At 38.3% G+C, this 18,880-nt stretch overlaps 1 protein-coding gene across 5 annotated transcripts in view; it reads left to right on the forward strand.

Annotated features, from left to right (window-relative positions):
* CCDC85A (coiled-coil domain containing 85A) overlaps positions 1–18,880 on the forward strand; it is a 250,771-nt gene that overhangs the window by 181,827 nt on the left and 50,064 nt on the right. For all 5 annotated transcript variants that reach the window (XM_069071763.1, XM_069071764.1, XM_069071766.1 and 2 more), the window contains exon 3: positions 12,036–12,112. In XM_069071763.1, coding sequence (XP_068927864.1) covers positions 12,036–12,112 — 77 coding nt within the window. The remainder of the gene's footprint in view (positions 1–12,035; positions 12,113–18,880) is intronic.

An 18,880-nucleotide genomic window follows, 5' to 3' on the forward strand; every position in this document is an offset into this window, starting at 1 on the left:
ATCTCTGCTTGGAACAATAACAAGCTACACCTATGAATCCTTCACTAAACCATCTATAAATATTTTAGCTTAGGCAAATGTTCCATCTGCATCTATGAATCCTTCAAGGCACTATCTATAGGTTAACTCCTTAGCCAATTATACACATACTGAGTCTCCGTTAGCCTTGGTTCCCAACATCCATCTTGTCAAACATGACACTGATGGGTGACAGACTAGGCACTTTACAGTCAGCCTTGACCGCTAGCTGACTTAGTGATGTTTCAAGCCTAAAACCACACCTCCAGGTAGCCTCCCCTTGGGCTATTTCCCAGTGAATCATGGGCAATATACCTGAGCAGTAGACATTAAAAGTGCATGTTCTTTTAATCACTGACCACTCCTTAACTCCTCCCTAATCCCACCCTTACTCACCTAGTTAGCATAATTGACATCTGATTTATTGTCTTGACTCCTTAAAACTATACCTGTGACTTCTTTAAGTTTGCAGGTTCCCTAAGAACCCCTGCCTGCTGTAAAGCATAATGATAAACTTTTACAATCCTGACTTCAAGATTGCTTGGGCCTACTGAATTCATTCCAGACTCAGGGACTCTGGTCCTCAGAACCCTTGTATAACCTATTGCCATTCCCCCATCACTTAGAGGGGGTATATTTTAGTTTATATAGAAAAACTATAGTAAAACCTGTGCCAAATAGGCTAACTAGGTGAGTCAGGATGGGATGAGGAAGAGTTAAGGAATGGTCAGTTCTTAAAGGAACATGTACTTTTAATATCTACTGAGAAGGTGTATTGCCCAGAATTCACTTGGAAATAGCCCAAATTGGGGCTGCCTTGGAGGTGTGGTTTTAGACTTGAAACATCACTAAGTCAGCTAGCAGTGAGGGCTGATCAAGCTGCCTCCCATCGATGTCATGTTTGACAAAATGGATGTTGGGAGTATACATATGTCCCAAGCTAATGAGGGATTCAGGTTGTATATAATGAGCTAGAGAGTTACTTAAAATAATCTCGTGAAGGATTCTTAGGTTCAGCTTGTTATTTATTGTACCAAGGGGAGATAAACATTTGGCTGGGACTGGATCATGAATGGTTGCTAGGCAAAGTACTGGCAGGGGGAGGAGCTTGCAGAGATATGCTCTAAGGCTAGGGAGATTTGAGGCTATGGAGAAATGTGATTTTACAAACTGAGGTTCAAGCACAGGAACCCAAGTACCCCATCACTCTCATCTTGAGAGACTGAATGGGCAGGGGTTATTCTTATTTTTCAGTGTTGGAAACACGAAAAAAGTCGTGAATGAGTTGTTTGTTTAACATCTTCCAGCAAATCAGTGAAAATTCTGGGATTATAAACAGGACCCGGAGTTGAAATTACATCATTTCTTAGAAATGTCAGAATAAAATTTTTTTTGTAATTGTGTTCATAAATACCATTATTCTTATGGGGAACTTTAGGAACTTCAAATGGATTTGAAGAGGTTATCCATAGTTTTAGGGTTGCTCTGGGGACCCCAAAATGCCAACATGCTGGGTCCTGCTGAATGAATTCAACTCAAATCTTCTCAGCCAAAGAAAAGTAAAATTTATTAAAAGTTCGCTTGTATTAGACACAAACTAAGTCTGTGCTAGGTCATTCTATGGTACTCTCACACAAGAAGGGAAGATGGGATCTTATATACAGAAAGTTGTGGGAGGAATCTAGGGGTGGTCTAGAGGAGGAGTTTGGGGAGGGTCTTCAGAAGGAGTCAGATGAGGTCAATGAGTGATTAAGGGTGGAAATTTGATGGAGGCTACCTGGAGCCAACAGACAATGGTGGGCTAGGCCAATTCAAGAGTGGATTGATATTTTGATAGGCTCAAGGGTGGGAAGTCTTGTAACAGAGGTTTGGGCCCAGCCGCAATTTAAGGCTTATGACCTCATGAAAATGCCTCATCAAATGGGATGAGATTTAATCAGAGTTCCAGGGGGATTCCCAGAGCCAGTACCTCAAGGACTCAAGGAGAGCTCAAGGGGGCTCCCAGAGCCCAAACCTCATTGGAGTCTCCTAGGATTGCTATGAAGTAGATAGGGTAAGTTTTCTAATCATTGTGTATTATCACAAAGCCAGGTTTCTAGGAACTTGGAGAGGCTTGTACTGGGAAATTAATTTTATAGCTAATAACTATTTATTGAGTGCCCAGTATGCATAGCAATGAAGTAGGGGTATATGAAAGAGTATTTTTATCTTGATAGTAAAGTTTTAAATGGTAAAAACAATCTACTGTTTTCCCTTTGCCCTTAAGTCACATAAACACAACCCTTCATATTTCTTATTGCTTTTTTTTTTTATCCTTCTATGATTATTCTAATGTCCTGGCTTTGAAATCATTTGAGAACCAACACTAATAGAAAAATTGATTATATCAAAAATCTAATGTGTATTTCCACACACAATAACCTAAACAATCAGGAGCTCCACTGGAATAAGTGTCTAGCCTTGCTCAAAGTCCTTTTTTTCCATTTTAGTCCTATGAAGTAGGTAATTTGTTGTTGTTTTTGAGTTGTTCCAGTTGTGTCCAACTCTTAGTGATCCAATTTGGGGTTTTCTTAGCAAAGATACTAGAGTGGTTTGCCATTTTCTTCTCCAGCTCATTTTACAGATGAGGATACTGAAACAAACAGGTTTAAGTGACTTACCCAGGGTCACACAGCTAGTAAATCTCTAAGACTGAATTTGAACTTAGTATTCTTGACTCTAGGTCTGGCACTCGATACAGTGGATACACTGTGCCACCTAGCTGTCCTTAATGTATAGATTACTGTCCTCATTTAATAGATGAGAGAACATTCATCATGGTATAGTTGATGGAGCACTGAACTTGAAGTCAAGAAACACTAAATCCAAATCCTACCTTGGAGACTCATACTAGCTAGCTTTATGACTCTCTGTAGTCTTTTATTTAATCAGTAAGATAAGTGGTGCAGTGGATAGATCACTGGGCTTGGAATCCAGATGACTCTTCTTGATGAGTTCAAATCTAGCCTCAGGACACTTATTAGCTGTGTAACCAAGGGCTGTGTGAAGCCTGTTTGCCTCAGTTTCCTCATCGGTAAAATGAGCTGATGAAGGAAATGGCAAACTACTCCAGTATCTTTGCCAAGAAAACTCCAAATGGGGTCATAAAGTTTCAGAGACTACTGAACAGCATGGTCCTTTCTAGCTCTCACTCTTTGATTCCATGACTTGTTAAGTAACTGATCCAAAGTTACTTTTACCTAGTAGATGATATAGCTGCAACTCTAATCCAGGACTTTTAAATTTCATTACTCTACCATGGAATAATTTTTTCCTACTCTAAGTTCATATTATATATACCTATAACTATTAATAAAATCACAAGTCTAGTCCAAAAAGGCTGCTATGTCAAAAAGTGCCAGCAGTGGTGTAGAGCAGACTCGGTCTGTGTCAGATTGCTCTGGCCTTCTTGTCCATTACAAGCTTCACAAATACTTAGCCTCCTTAAGAATCCACCCATTATGGTGAATATTTAATAAACTTTATTTTACTTTGGCTGAGAGAGGTCTTGAGTTGACTTCATTCAGCAGGATCTGGTGTGCCAGTATTTTGGGGTCGCAGGTGATGAGGTACAGGCTCTGGGAACCCCCTCGAACTCTCCTTGAATCTTCCCATTTGATAAGGCATTTGCCTGAGGTCATATGCCTTTCACTGTGGCCTGGCCCAAATCTTTGTTACTAGCCTAGCCCTCCTTTGTCCAGCAACTTCACACCCTTAATCCTCCCAACATATCTATGCCCAAATCTGTTACACCCTTGAACTGGCCTAGCCCTCCATTATCTGTCATCTCCAAGTAGCCTCCAGCTACTTTTTTTTTTTTTTTTTTGCCTTTTGAAGGGCAATTGGGGTTAAGTAACTTGCCCAAGGTTACATGGCTAGTCTTTTTTTTTGTAGGTGTTCAATGTCTGAGGACGGAACCAAACTCAGGGCCTCCTGACTCCAGGCCAGGGCTTTACTCACTGCGCCACCTAGCTGCCCCTCTCCAGCTACTTTCTGATTAGGTACAGGTTCTGGGAATCCTGATTGAATCTTCCCATTTGATGAGGCATTTGCATGAGACCATAAGCCTTTCATTGTTGCTCTGCCCAAACCTTTGTTACTAGCTTGGCTCTCCATTGTCCATCTATTTTCTACCCCTGAGCCTATCAAAATATCTATACCCAAATCAACTGTTACCTGACCTCATTAACTCCTCCTGAAGACCCTCCCCAAACTCATTACTGGAGTCTGACCTCATTGACTCCTCCTGAAGACCCTCCCCAAACGCCTCCTCTAGACCACCCTAGATTCCTCCCACAAACTTTCTGTATATAAGACCCCATCTTGTCTCCATGTGGTGTGAGAGCACCATAGAATTTCCTAGCACAGACTTAGTCTATGTCCAGTAAAAGCAGAACTTTTAATAAACTTTGCTTTTCTTTGGCTGAGAGGACACTTGAGGCGAATTTATTTGGCAGGACCTGGCATGTTGGTATTTTTGGGGTCTTGTGCACCCCTAACCCTATACCTTATCATTTTATTGTGACCCTACATTTTCACCCTTAATCTCATTACTGGAGTCTGACCTCATTTGACTCCTTGAAGACCCTCTCCAAACTCCTCTTGACCACCCCGAGATTCCTCCTACAACCTTTCTGTATATAAGACCCCACTGTGACTCCATGAGAAAGAAAAGCCAGAGAATTTTCTAGTGCAGAAATTTTGATATTTTGGGGTCTTGAGCACCCCTAACTTTAAACCTCAACATCAAGCACACCTAACTTTAAACCTCAACATCAAGCACACCTAAACCCCCAAACCTCAACACAACCTGAATGAAATCCTCACTAAACCATACCTAACTGGTTGGTGGCCTTTAGACTCAGCTTGAAGATTTTGGATATAAAGGGATCCATGGTCTCCTGAGGCAGCTCATTCACTCATTTTGGAGTGAAATAGAAGGCTTGGTGGTAAATACTTAGTCTAAGCCTTGGAGAATAAATTTGAATGTGTCCTGGAGGGTGGTGGGAACCCAGATGAAAATAGTGAGATCTGCCAAAAGCAAGAGATTTGGAAAATGCAAGGCATATTTGGGGACTGGGAGAACATTTTGACTAGAGCAAATAATAACATGAATAATGGGAACTAATGGGCAATAAGATAAACATACTGATGAGGTATGGGCTCTGGGAGCCCCCTCTAGCTCTCCTTGAGTCCTTGAGGTACAGGCTCTGGGAATCCCCCCTTGAACTCTGATTAAATCATCTCATTTGATGAGGCATTTACACGAGGCAATAAGCCTTACATTGTGGGCCCAAACCTCTGTTTGGCATTCCTCTGTTACTAGACTTCCCCTCCTTGAGCCTCTCAAAATATCAATCCACCCCTGAACTGGCCTAGCCCACCTTTGTCTGTAGTCTCCAGGTAGCCTCTAGCAATTTCCTACCCTTAATCACTCATTGATCTCATCTGATTTCTCCTGAAGACCCTCCCCAAACTCCTCCTCTAGACCACCCCTAGATTCCTCCCACAACCTTCAGTCTTATATACATATATATAATATATTATATAATATATAAGATATATTATATCCCACCTTCCCTTTATGTGGTGTGAGAAGGCCATAGAATAGTGAGAGTGCCATAGAATGACCTAGAATAGACTTACTCTGTCTCATGCAAGCAAACTTTTAATAATCTTTACTTTTATTTGGCTGAGAGAAGACTTGAGTCAAATTCATTCAGCAGGACCTGGCGTGTTGGTATTTTAGGGTGTCCAGAGCAATCCTAACCCTCTTTATGGGTAACCTCTTCAATACCAGTTCACTTTTTTCATGGGGACAGAAAGGTGTGGAAAAAAACACTTGATTAATGAGAAATTATAGCATCTGAGCATGTCTGTCCATCTATCTTTTACAGTCTAGGGGTGCTGGGAACCCTGAAATACAGGACAAAGGGCATGGATCTGCCTCAACAGAATTCAACTCAAGGCTTCTTTCAGGCAGAGACAAGGTTTATTAAAACACTGGGGTGGGTGAGATTCTTTGTGAGTCTGCTATTGGCCAGATTTTAAGAATCTGAGCAATATAATAGAGGTAAAATGGGCCTTTTATACAGAGACTGTGGGAAGATCTGGATGTGACCTAGGAATGGTCTGTAGGCTTGGGTGACCCTGAGGTAACTGAGAAGGGGTCAAGATGGGATTAAGGAGTGGTGAATAGCCTGGGATTGGCCAGGTGCAGCTGATGAAGGACTGGACTAGGTCAGCGTTAACCAAGAATTGAAGGTTGGGGAAATAGCCTGAGGTGATCTGAAGGTAACAGATAAAGAAAGCCACAATGAAAGAGCAGTTAAAAGGATTATTGGCTGGAATGAGTTGATACCTCAGATGAATGCCAGGGCCTGGTGGAGTTCCTGGGAAGTTCAAAGGGAGGGGGTCCAGGGCCCATAGCCCTGTCATATCTATCTAATGTCATTAAAGCCCAGGTAAGAGAAACTTGTGGTATAGTATTCAAACAGTTGATCTTAGAATTAGGAGAACTTGACTTCCTGTTTCTGCCACCCTTGTGTGAACAAGGATAAGTCACTAATCCTCTGTGACCTAGGCCATTTTCTGACTAGAAGTTACAAATTATTTGCCAGTTAGTATAAGTATAGGCAAACTAGAAAATTTCCATACCCTGATTTCAAACACACACACACACACACACACACACACACACCCCAACCAAACAAAAAAACCAAAAAGCCAAGTTAAGAATTCAATCTCTGCTAATGTAGCAGTTTGTAATTAAGGGCCAAAACAAACAAGAAAATTCTGATTCCAAAGGGATGTTTTCATAAGAAAAATGTCAAATTATGTTGAAAGGTATAATCGCAAATGTGTCCAGAGCTAATGTGTGTTCTGAGTGGGAGGCTGACCTCTGCTTGCCAGAGGAAGGGAAAAAAAAAAACAATTTTGGTCCAAAGAGAAATAATCTTAGTAATACTTTTCTGAAGTAATTTCCTCTGGAATGTATAAAAGCCTGTGCATGGTAGGATCTAATTTTGAAACAATCAGAGCTATGTCCTTGGAGGCTGAGTTTATGGGGAGAATTACTGGGAACTGAGAATTCCATGACTATGAAATGGTTCCTGGTAGATGCAGGTATTGTGGTGTCTGTAGTGAAAACATTCCTACAGATCTTTGGAAAAGGAAGTGTTTGAACAAATGAGTTGTCTGTTGTTTCTAGCTAATGGTTCTGATGAGGTTTAGGGTTAGGGGTGCTCAAGACCCCAAAATACCAACACTCTGGGTCCTGTGAATGAATTTCAACTGAAGTCTTCTCTCAGCCAAAGAAAAGTTTGTTAAACATTCACCGCAATGGGTAGACTCTCAAGGAGCTGTGGTATCTGTGATGCTTATACTGGAGAAGCTGGCCAGAATAATCTGACACAGAGAGTCTGTACTAGAAAATTCTCAGTGCTCTCACATCTCATGGAGGCAAGATGGGGTCTTATATACAGAAAGATTGTAGGAGGAATCTAGGGCTAGTCTAGGGGAGGAGTTTGGGGAGGGTCTTTAGGAGGAGTCAAATGAGGTCAGACTCCATTGATGAGAGATTTAGGGTGGGAGGTAGCTGGAGGCTACCTGGAGACGAGACCATAGAAGGTTTGGGAGGATAAAGTGTAGGAAGTAGTTGGACAAAGGAGGGCTAGGCTAGTAACAGAGTTTGGGCCAAGCCACAATGAAAGGCTTACAGGCCTCTTGCAAATGCCTCATCAAGTGGGAAGATTCAATCAGAGTTCAGGGGAGTTGCCAGAGCCTGTACCTCATCAGTTCCCTTCCCTCCCTGTCCCTTCATCCCCCACTTATCTGAATTCTCTGATGGTAAGGGTGTGTTATACACAGCAGCTTTCACTTTTCCCCTAGGCTCTTCATTGACCACACTACATTCTCTCAAACTGTTGCCACTTATAAATTCGACAGAGATCTGACAACTTCAATTGTCCATGGTGAAACAGTTATTGCATAGCAATAATCAAAGTAATTCACAGACGATTCCAGGGATGAGGGCCAACCAAAGGAAAATAACACATTGCCTTAGAAAGCCACAGGAAACAGGATAAAATGTAATGTGATGCCTGGGCTTTTCAAAATGGTAGTGGAGACAGCAGAAATTAGCCTACCTGATGGCCTAAGAAACAATTAGAGGTAAATCGACATAAAGGCAAACCAAGGACAGCCTTTCAGGAAGGCGCCAGTCTCTGATACAATTTAAAATCCATCAAGAATTTTTGCTGACATTTTGAAGTAAGAATAACATCATTGGAATCTACTCAAAATTTTGTTGATGTTAATACCAAAATTCCCTATTTAGTTAGCCCACATCCATGTAACACTTTCCCATCACTCCCCTGAGATGTAGATAGACAAGTATTATTAAGCTTATTTTACAGATGGTCAATAGATTGAGAGAATAATAGGGAATTAAAAATGAAAACTAGTAAGGAGTCAGTACTAGAGAATCTAGTGAACTTCAGTGAGTTTGAATAAATGCAAAATATTTTCATGGGGGAAGGGCATCAGAAACTGAGGGGATCAGGTAACACTTCAAAAAGAACTTTGAAGAAAGGTAGGGATCTAAGAGGCAGAGCTGAGGAGAAAATGAATTCCAGAGATGGGGGACACTGTGGGGAAGAGCACAGAGATGGATGGTAACACATGGGGAATGGCATGTAGGCCAATTTGGTTGTAATACATGCCCAACAGTAATGAATGCCTAGAAAGATAGGCTGATGCCAGGTTAAGAATGTCAAATGACAGAGAAGTTTATACTTTATCGTAGTGGCAAGGGTGAGCCACTAGAACTTTTTGTGCAAGGAAATGAAGTGGCACTGATAGGGTACAGGCTTTGGGAAATTCCTTGAACTCTGATTGAATCTTCCCACTTGATGAGGCATTTGCTTGAGACTATAAGCCTTTCATTGCAGCTCTGTCCAAATCTCTGTTACTCTTAACCTAGCCTAGCCTAGCTCTCCATTGTCCAGCTACTTCTCACCCTTGATCCTATCAAAATATCTATACCCAAATCTGTTACCCTTAAACTAGCCTAGCCCTCCATTGTCTGTCATCTCTGGGTAGCCTTCAGCTATTTTTTATCCTTAATCTTATTACTGGAGTTTGACCTCAGTGCCCTCAAGATCCTCCTTAGACTCCTCCCCAAGTCCCTCTTCTAGAAGACGCCTAAATCCTCCCACAATCTTTCTGTATATAAGATCCATCTTGCCTTTATGTCAAGGCTGAGAATTCAGTCTAGTGCAGACTCACTCTGTGTCAGGTTATTCTGGCCTGCTTGTCAATACAAGCTTTGCATATACTCAGACTCCTTAAGAGTCTACCCATTTTGGCGAATCTTTAATAAACTTTGCTTTACTTTAGCTGAGATAAGACGAGTTGAATTCATGCAGAAGGACCTAGTGTGTTGATATTTTGGGGTCTCAAGCACCCCTAAACCCTAAACTTCAACAGCAGGGGGTGGAGAACTTGTAGCCTTGAGGCCACATGTAGCCCTTTGGTCCTCAGGTGTGACCCTTTGACTGAATCCAAATGGATTCACAGAACAAATCCCTATGAAGTTTGGATTCAGTCAAAGGGCCACACCTGAAGACCTAGAGGGCCACATGTGGTCTCAAGAGGTTCCCTACCCTTGGTCTAATTAATGAGAAAGAACTTCCTCAGTCTGTGACATGGAGACATGTGACATATTGAATTGAAAATCGTTTACTTTTTTTTTCTAAGGCGAATGATGGTACATTAAAATCTTTGTTCATTTATTTCTGTTATGATAGAAAGGCATTTGAGCCTCTGCCTACACAATTTCTAGATAAAAGTGACCATTATTTACATAGTACATTTTAGATCTGGCTATTAAATCATTTTAATATTCCAAACTTACATAACTTAAGGGGTCCCAGCTTATCCTGGCATCTTACAATAAAATATATTTTTCTTTTTCTGCTTCTTAAGTTGAAGAACAAGGTAATGATCAGCCTCTTTAGCTTTTCTGCTAGCTAAAAATGGTCATATGAGAAATATATGGAAATCTGCCCTTGAGGAATTGTGCTATCATTGACTCTTACAATATTTAAAGTGCATTTGTTCATAGATGGCACACTGCAGTGATGGGTCATATTGTTCCTATGTTGGACCCTGAAGTTGGTTCCAACATAGTTTAGAATGGTGAAAATTTGATCTTTTTTTGTATGATGGAAGTTAGGGCAACTAGGTGCCACGCTGAATAGAGCACTGGACTTGAAATCAGGAAGACTCATCTTCATGAGTTCAAATTTGGCCTCAGACACTGACTAGCTGGGTTTCCCTGGGCAAGTCACTCAACCCTGTTTGTCTCAGTTTCCTCATCCATAAAATGAGCTGGAAAAGGAAATTGCAAACCATGTCAGTATCTTTGCCAAGAAAACTCTAAATGGATTAAGAGTCAGACATAACTAAACAACAATAATGATATGGAAGCATTAATATTTTCAAATGATTGGTACTTTCCTCTTCCTAAATTTATGCCCTTTTAAGAGAGTAGGGTTTGACTTCTTAAAAAAAGCGTTGGGAAAAAATTAAACATCAGAATAAATGACACCCTTACTTAATATCATTTATGTCTTAATTAGTTTCAACACATAAAGGATAGTGCCTTTTAAAAGGTTTTTTCTTTAAGTTCCCATCAGAATTCCATTCATTCTCATTTTACTTTTCTTCTTATATGGTCATGGTACATACTCCTGTCTTCTTGTTCTGTATTTTTGACTTTTTTTTTTGGTATGCTTTTGTAAAGGTCTTTCTAAAAGTTCTTTATATTTCTGAAAATTGGCAATCTTAATTGCTTTGTAAAGCAATTCCATTCCATTATTGCATCATTTTGAAATTTAATCTTTCCTCTGTTTTTGGATTTGTGAATGTCTTTATGATGCAGAATGATAAAGAAATTTGTCCATCTTCTGGGCTTTTGACAACATACCTTGAACTCACCTTGAAAACCAAGTATCACTAAGTGAGGGTCACTTTTAGGGTAGGCTATGGTTAATTCACGGATGCACTTGTTAAATTGTATCATACCCTGCAAAAATGAAAAAAAAAAAAGTTGAACCTTTCTGGCTCCTTTGATTTCATAGTCCTGGGATTACATATTTATATTGTTATATTTTTCTGCTATTTTTCTATCTGTCTCTCGCTTCCTGTCTCTCTATCTTTTTATCCCTGCTGTTTCTGTCTCTCTTTGTCTATGTCTCTGTCGGTGTCTCTGTCCATCTGTCTTTTTCTTTCTCTTCCTCTTTCCTTTCCTGTCTCCCCCATTAGGATATGTTCCTTGTGAGTAAGAATTGTTTCACCATATGATGCTTCTATCTGCAATCCCTCTCCTAGTGCCTGCCACTGAGTAAGGTCTTGATAGGTACTTGTTGATTGATTGATCTGTGGGCTGTGTGCAGGGTGAGAGCTGGTGGGTGATAGGGCCGGGAGATTTTAATATTTCTTTCATAATCAGTGTATAAATGTATCACACTATAAGACTGTTTCTCTTTCCTTTAGCCATTCTGCATAAGTGGTCATGCAGCTTGTGTTTTCAGAGACTGTTTTAAAATATGTCTGCTACAATTTATTGCAAACTCAGAAAGCACAGGGTTAGGAGATGAGTAGGAGCTAATAAGTACTGTCTGTCTACAAGATGTTTACATGTGAAAAGGCTGGCTGGAGTCCAGGAATCTGGGATCTAACCACTTCCAAATTGGACTAATTCTTCAAAACATTATACAATGGTCAAAATTCATTCGTACTATCAGCAGTTTCTGTTTTTTTCCTAGGGAGAAACAGACCCTTTGGGGGATTTGTTTATTTGTTTTTAGGCAGACTGAAGTCACTACTTCTGAATAAATCAAGTCAAAAATATCCTGACAATGCACAAAACAAGACCTGTATGTATAATGTGAGTTCTTTCTTTTTAATTTTAGAATCAACCTTGTCCTATGTTAGGCAGCTGGAGGCAAGAGTAAGACAGCTGGAGGAGGAGAATCGCATGCTGCCCCAGGTGGGTGACTGACAGAAGCTCACAGTTAGACAGTATCATTTGAGTTATAGCATTTCATTTTAAACCTCAATTACATCTCCCCCTTTTAAAAGCCAGAAGTCATTTTGTAAATTGTTTCTCAATGCAGAATATATTAGATCATGGATATTACCATTTATAGTGGCCATCTGATTATTATCCAACCTCTTATGTGTCTTATGGGACAAATGAGAATTGAGTTTTCTTACATTAAGAGAGTAAAAGAATCTGAAAAGATAAAAGAAGGAAAGGAGGAGAAATGGAAAATAAATAGGAAATATGGGAGTTTTAATATTATTTACTGTTATTAATATTATTTAGTGTTAATTTAATATTACTAATATTATTTAATTTATATATGGGTATATTAACCAACAATATTCACTGTGTATAGGGAGTGAGGTTGTTCAAATGAAAAATCTGTTGATTTGGATTGTAAGTTATGCAAAACTGCAGGTTGTTCAGAGGTTTAGTAGATTAATTATATTTGTGTTTAATGAAAAGTGTTAGTGATATCATTGAGCCTTTATTACATCAGAGGAGTAGTGATAATCACTTTGGGGCTTCAAATTTTATCCTAAGGAAAGTAAAGCACTGTTTATTTTAATATATTCAAATCCATCCTGAATTTGTCGATTTTATGTTTTAAGTGTTAGTAACTTGGTAGGAATGTTTTTGTTTTCTGTTGGGGGGTGGTATGTGAAAATGTTGAGTTGCTATTTGGTTGAAGACCAAAAATAGGCAAAATCATTCCTTTTAGGTGGGCTTGTTATTGCATTCCTGCAGCAAGAGATTTCTACCAATTAAAAAAAAGTTTTCCTATGCAAGTAGCAGATAATTATTCTTTATATTCTGGTGATAAACAATAGTCCAAATAAAGATTATTTATAGTGTATAATTGGCTATAATAAAAAAGATTTTACTATTAATGTAAAAGCTCTCTTGAATAGTGCACTTTTAAATCTTTTTATGCTAGTCAGTTTTTAATTTTTCCCCCATATCATCATGTGCATAAGATTATTTCCCCTTCTTTTCTTCTGGTCAGCCATCTGGATGCTGATAATGAAACAAAATGAAATGATTCCTCATTTCCCTCCACTTTTATGTCAAAACTCATTTGTATCAAGAAATTTTTAAAAATGCATTTTTCTTTGCTTTCTTTTACTCCTTTTTGTATTATTTTCTCCCTTACATTTCTCCTTTCATCCAGACTTCACCATGTAACAATGTGGATATCCACAGAATAATATATATTTTTCTCCCAAATATTTTTCCCTTGTGTAAAAGGCATCTCAATTATGGTTTAGTATATGTGTTTATGGTCCTATTTTCATACCTTTTCTCAGATAAATGGAGAAGTGAAATCTAAATTTTTATAATATAAAATGAGACTCACATTAACAATTAAAATACATCTCTTCATTCAGGAATAGTGGAGGAAAGCTTTAAAACATAGTTACCATATTCATTTAAAGAAATAATTAAAGTGAACAATATATGTGCTAAATGTCCTAAATAAAAAGCAGTTGATTTTATCTGTACCCAAAGTGTTCATGAGCGTGTGGGGGTGTGTGTATATAGGTATGCATGTGTATATGTATGTATGTATGTATGTATGTATGTATGTATGTGTGTGTGTATATCAGTCCATTTTTTCAAAATATTTTTCACATTAGGAAAGGAACTATAACATGAAAACCTTAGGTAGATAAATGGCTCCAATCATTTGCTTTTAAAATGCATTTCTCCTTTATGGGAGGAGGGTATAAATGATTGATTTTTTTTCTCAAAATATTATGACAGAAGATCTGCTCTTAACAGATGTCACTGTAAAGGAAACTCCCAAAGCCTGAACATATGGTGACAGATGTGTGTTCTATACAGGAAATTTGTAGATCTGATATGATCCCAAACTTGTAGAATTCAGTTGGGTCATTCTTAATTGAAGATACTATAGTTATTTATAGTTAGATGATTAGATTAGAAAAAGCATTTATTGAGTTCTTACTCTGTTTTAGTAACTGCTAAACTCTGGCGATATAAATAAAGCAAAATGAGCCCCTGCCTTTGAGGAACTTACATTCTGATGGGGAATACAACATATACAAAGGAGCTAAAAAGAAGGGGGAAGGGAATAAGGTGCTATTTGAGAGGCACTTGGTAAAATCAGTTAGTGCCAATGCTTCTCATAGGACAAATCTATGTATTTCTATCAGACTCAGTGAGAGAGAATTATCTAAAGTCTAGTAATACAAGAAGGCTAAAGCTCTTATGCTATACATCTCATAAAATTTTCAAATAAATGGCTGCCCATTGATGTATTTCCATAATACTTTTTGAACCTAAGTCTACTTAGCCTTTAGAGTAAAGGAGTCAGAAAAAAGGGAGATGAAAAGATAAATATACTAGATCATGACGCACTATCTTAGAGTAGGTATCATTTAAAGGGAGTCTTATGTAACTGGGAAAATAAAACTTGGATTGTGATTACACAAAGGTCCATATCATTTTTTTTCCAGGAGTAAAGGAAAAAAAACCACTTTTTAAAAATATACATTAATTATTATCAGGCACATGGAGCAATGATTGTAAATAACAGTGAATGCAATAGTTTCCTGAATTTTCCCCAAGGAAGATATTTTTTCCTGCATCCTTAACCTATTTGCAAGGTCAATTCCCTGGGTCAAGCTAGCATTTTTGCATAATTCACTATCAACACTTGATTTTTCTACAATAAAAACTTACAATGTCTTGATTAAGCTGTCTTCTTTTTTTTTCTCCAGAGTTCTTAAATTTTTTTCCCCTCTATTCAATAAACTTTATTATTGACTCAAGGATCAAATATTTCATCTTTATCTCATTCTTTTCATATTCTATTTTGGTAAGTTTTAAAATGTGTATAAATATTAGTACAGGAATATATGTATATGTAGTCCATATAACTTCTGAGAACCCTTATCCCAATTCCCACTCCCAGTGAAGAATCATTTCTTCTTCAAGTTTCTTTGTTCTTAAACACCCCCTCCCCACCCCCAGGCTACAATTAAGTTTGGGTATGTTTCTCTATAGCTATAGATATATACCGTATTTCCCCAATAATAAGACACTGTCTTATTAATTTTTTTGGACAGAAAAACACCAGAGGGCTTATTTTCAGGGGAGGGCTTATTTTAATGAACATTGACAGCAATTTTAATAAACAGGTAAATGTGAACAAAAAAATGTACCTTTATTCAATAATGAATTCAATAAAGAACAGGATGACGTGCTCACTGCTGCAGCTCTGATTGGATGCAGCTTGGAGCGCGGTGTGCATTTCACAAGGGGGGGAGATGGTGCATACAGAGGGTACCGTAATGTAGCGTGTAGCGCAGGGGATCACCTTCACTACAGTAGCAATCTCAATAGGGCTTATTTTCGGGGGACGGCTTATTTTAGAGGAATCTTACACAGTAAGGGGAGGGCTTATTTTCGGGATAGGTCTTATTATCAGGGAAACACGGTACATACACATATACATACATATATAGACATATGCTTTCCCAAACAAATTCTACTCCTGATCTTTATTTTTATGTTTGTGCATATCTCTTGTTTCCTATCCCTCCTGCCTCCTCTACTTCTATCCACTACCTTGCCCTTCTGTTGCTTGCCTACTCCTCTCCAAGGATCCCTCCTCTATCCTCCCATTCCCATAAATCTAAACACCCTTCTATACCCCCCCACTTTTACATATTCTCTCACTCTCCCATCTAAGCATCCCTCCCTTGTCCTCTCCCCTCTCCCTTTGCCACTACCATTTTATTTCTTCTGAATTTAGAAGACTTTTATAATCTTCTAAATCTCTCTCTATGTGTGTATATATATATACATACACATATATATATATATATATATATGTATTGTTCCCTCTTAAACCCATTTCCAATGAAAGTAGGATACCAGAACTACCAGCTTTTTTCCCCCTCCCTCCTCTAATTGCTCTACATTAATTCTTCCTTTTGCATCCCATTTATATAAAATAATTACTCTTTTTAGCTGTTCCTAAATGGTTTTACTTTTAAAATTCTTATCATAGTCAGGTTTACTTCAATCTTTCCTATGAGTTACCCAATTATTAATAAGATTCTTAGACATATGCTTTACATTTTACGTATATAAAAAGTAAATGGTCTGTCCTTGTTGAATCCTTTATAATGAGTCTTTGGTATGTAACATATTTCTCTTGGCTCTTGTATGTTGAATCTTCTATTGAAGTTCATTTTTTTTTTATAACAAAGTCTTGAAAGTCTGACAGTTGATCAGATGTCCTATTTTTTTTTTTTCCATTCAGGATTATGCTTAACTTTGCTGAGTATGCTTGGAACTAAAGCCCCAGTTCTTTTGCTCTTCAATCTATAGTGTTCCAAGACCTGTGGTCCTTTAATGTCTCCACTACTAGGTTTTGTGTGATTCTTGTTGTGGTGCCCCATATTTAAATTGTTTTATTCTTGTTGCTTTTAATATTTTATCCTTGAGCTAGGGGTTTTGAAATCTGACCATGATATTCCTATGAATTTTCCTCATAGGATCTCTTTTAAGAAGTGACTGATAGATTTTTTTTCTATTTCTACTTTCCTCCATTTTCTAATGCTTCAGGACAATTTTCCTTAATTATTTCTTGTGTTATTATATCAAGGTTCTTTTTTTTGATCATAACTTTCAGTTAGTCTGATTATTTTTATGTTTTCTCTTCTTGATCTTTTCTCCAAATAGGTTGTTTTTCTTATAAGATGTTTCACTTTCTCTTCTATTTTTTTCGTTATTCAATTTTGTGTAATTATTTCTTGATGTCTTATAATTTCACACACTTCATCTTGGCCAATTATAATTCTTTTCTTATTTTCTTTGTTAAGATTCTGGATCTCTTTTTCTAATTGGCTGAATTTCCTTTCATAATCTTGTTTTTCTTGGATTATTCCTATTTTTTTTTTTTTTAGTTTTTCCTCTATCTCTGTCATTTGATTTTTAAAGTCTTTTTAAAGATCTTCTATGAATTCTTTTTGGGAAGGTGACCATTTGATGTTACTCTTTGGGGTTTTTTTTTTTAACTTCAATAACCTCTTCTGAAGATGAACCCCTGCCTTCTTTATTCCTGTAATAGCTTTCTATGGTTAGATTCTTTCTCCTTTGTCGATGCCCTGGCGTAATTACCTCTAAGCCTGAAATCAAAGCTAAACCTACAATCTCCTGTAAGTGCCCATAGCCAGGAGCTTTGTGCTCCACTGCTTCTGCACTCATTGGGTGTTTGCTGGTTTCTTCTCTCCACTCCCCCCCCCCCCATCCCCCAAGCTGCTTTTTGAAGCATGGTTGGGTCTGGTGTTCCTGGTCAGCAGAGGTCCCCTCAATCTTCTGGAGTTCAGACACCAACTTCCCTCACTATCCCAGGGGCAAAAGTTCTGGTGACTGGGACTGAGGCAGCCTCTCAAACCAACTAACCTTAGGGCTTGCCCCTTGTTGTTAAAGTGGAACCTAGCCTGGAGGTGTTACTCTTCACTGGGACCAAACCTTGTCCTGGGATTTTTCATTTGATCTTCTCAAATTGTTCCAGGAAGACCCCTGTTGTGTTCCTATTTTTATTTATTTTTACCCCTACCCCACTTCCACTTTGTTCTCCCTAAAGTGCTATTTTATCTATTTTTTTTTTTTGGAGGAAAATCTTGAGAGCTTGGGATTTTCTGACCTGTTCTGCCATCTTCCCAGAATCCTCTCCTCAATTTTTATTTATCTGTGAAATAACAACAAAAAGCATGAGATTATAGTTGAAAATTGGAAACCTGAGCATCTTTCTTGATTGTGTTCTGATTCTTTGTCAGTTTTTCAGCTCAATTAAGGAAGATAACTCCCTAGAGGAGCAAAAATATCACTAGAATTCTCAATAGTTCATTATTTATATTAATATTATTATTTAACTGTGTTTTTATATTAATAGTTCAATGATCCATAGCTGTGAGATCAAAATGATTATGCATAACATAGTAAAGCAGTTTTTTTCAATAAGTTTATGCCTTTAAATAGACGATAAAAAAGCTAAATATGAGGTGATATTAAGGCCTGCCTTTCATACTCCTGTGAACACTTCCATATTCCAGAATGAAGGGAATCTTTCTTAGTTGCTCTAGGAAGACATTGGGGAAAAGAATTTGAACTTTGAGTTGATTACTGGTAGTGATGAGAAGGGCCTAAAAGGAAGTTAGAAAAGTCATTCAGTAAACATTTGTGAAGTGCCTACTTTACAGTAGCAGTCACAGAAGCAGGCACTGTGTTAAGCATGGAGGGTGCAAAGAAAGGTAAAGGGTGATCCCTGCCCTTGAGGAACTCACAATCTAATGGGGAAAATAGCATTCAAATAACAATGTACAAACAAGCATTTACTGGATAAATTGGAATTTATCAACAAAGGGAAAGAACTGGAAATGAGGGATTAAGAAAGGCTTCCTGTAGAAGGTGGGATTTTCACTGGAACTTGAAGGAAACAAGGAAATCTAGGAAGTAGATCTGAGGAGGGAGAACATTCCAGGCATAGGGGACAGCCACTGAAAATTCCTCCAGTCAGCAGTGTCTTGTCCAAGGAATAGCAGCCAGGAGGGCTGCGTCACCAGATAATGAGAGAGAGAGACAGAGAGACAGAAAGAGAGAGAGAGAGACAGAGAGAAAGAGAGAAAGAGACAGAGAGAGAGAGACAGAGAGAGAGAGAGAGAGAGAGAGAGA

This window comes from Petaurus breviceps, unplaced genomic scaffold, assembly GCF_028583685.1.
Source record: "Petaurus breviceps papuanus isolate PSGF00001 unplaced genomic scaffold, PetGlider_PUasm1.0 90842, whole genome shotgun sequence".
NCBI lineage: Eukaryota > Metazoa > Chordata > Mammalia > Diprotodontia > Petauridae > Petaurus > Petaurus breviceps.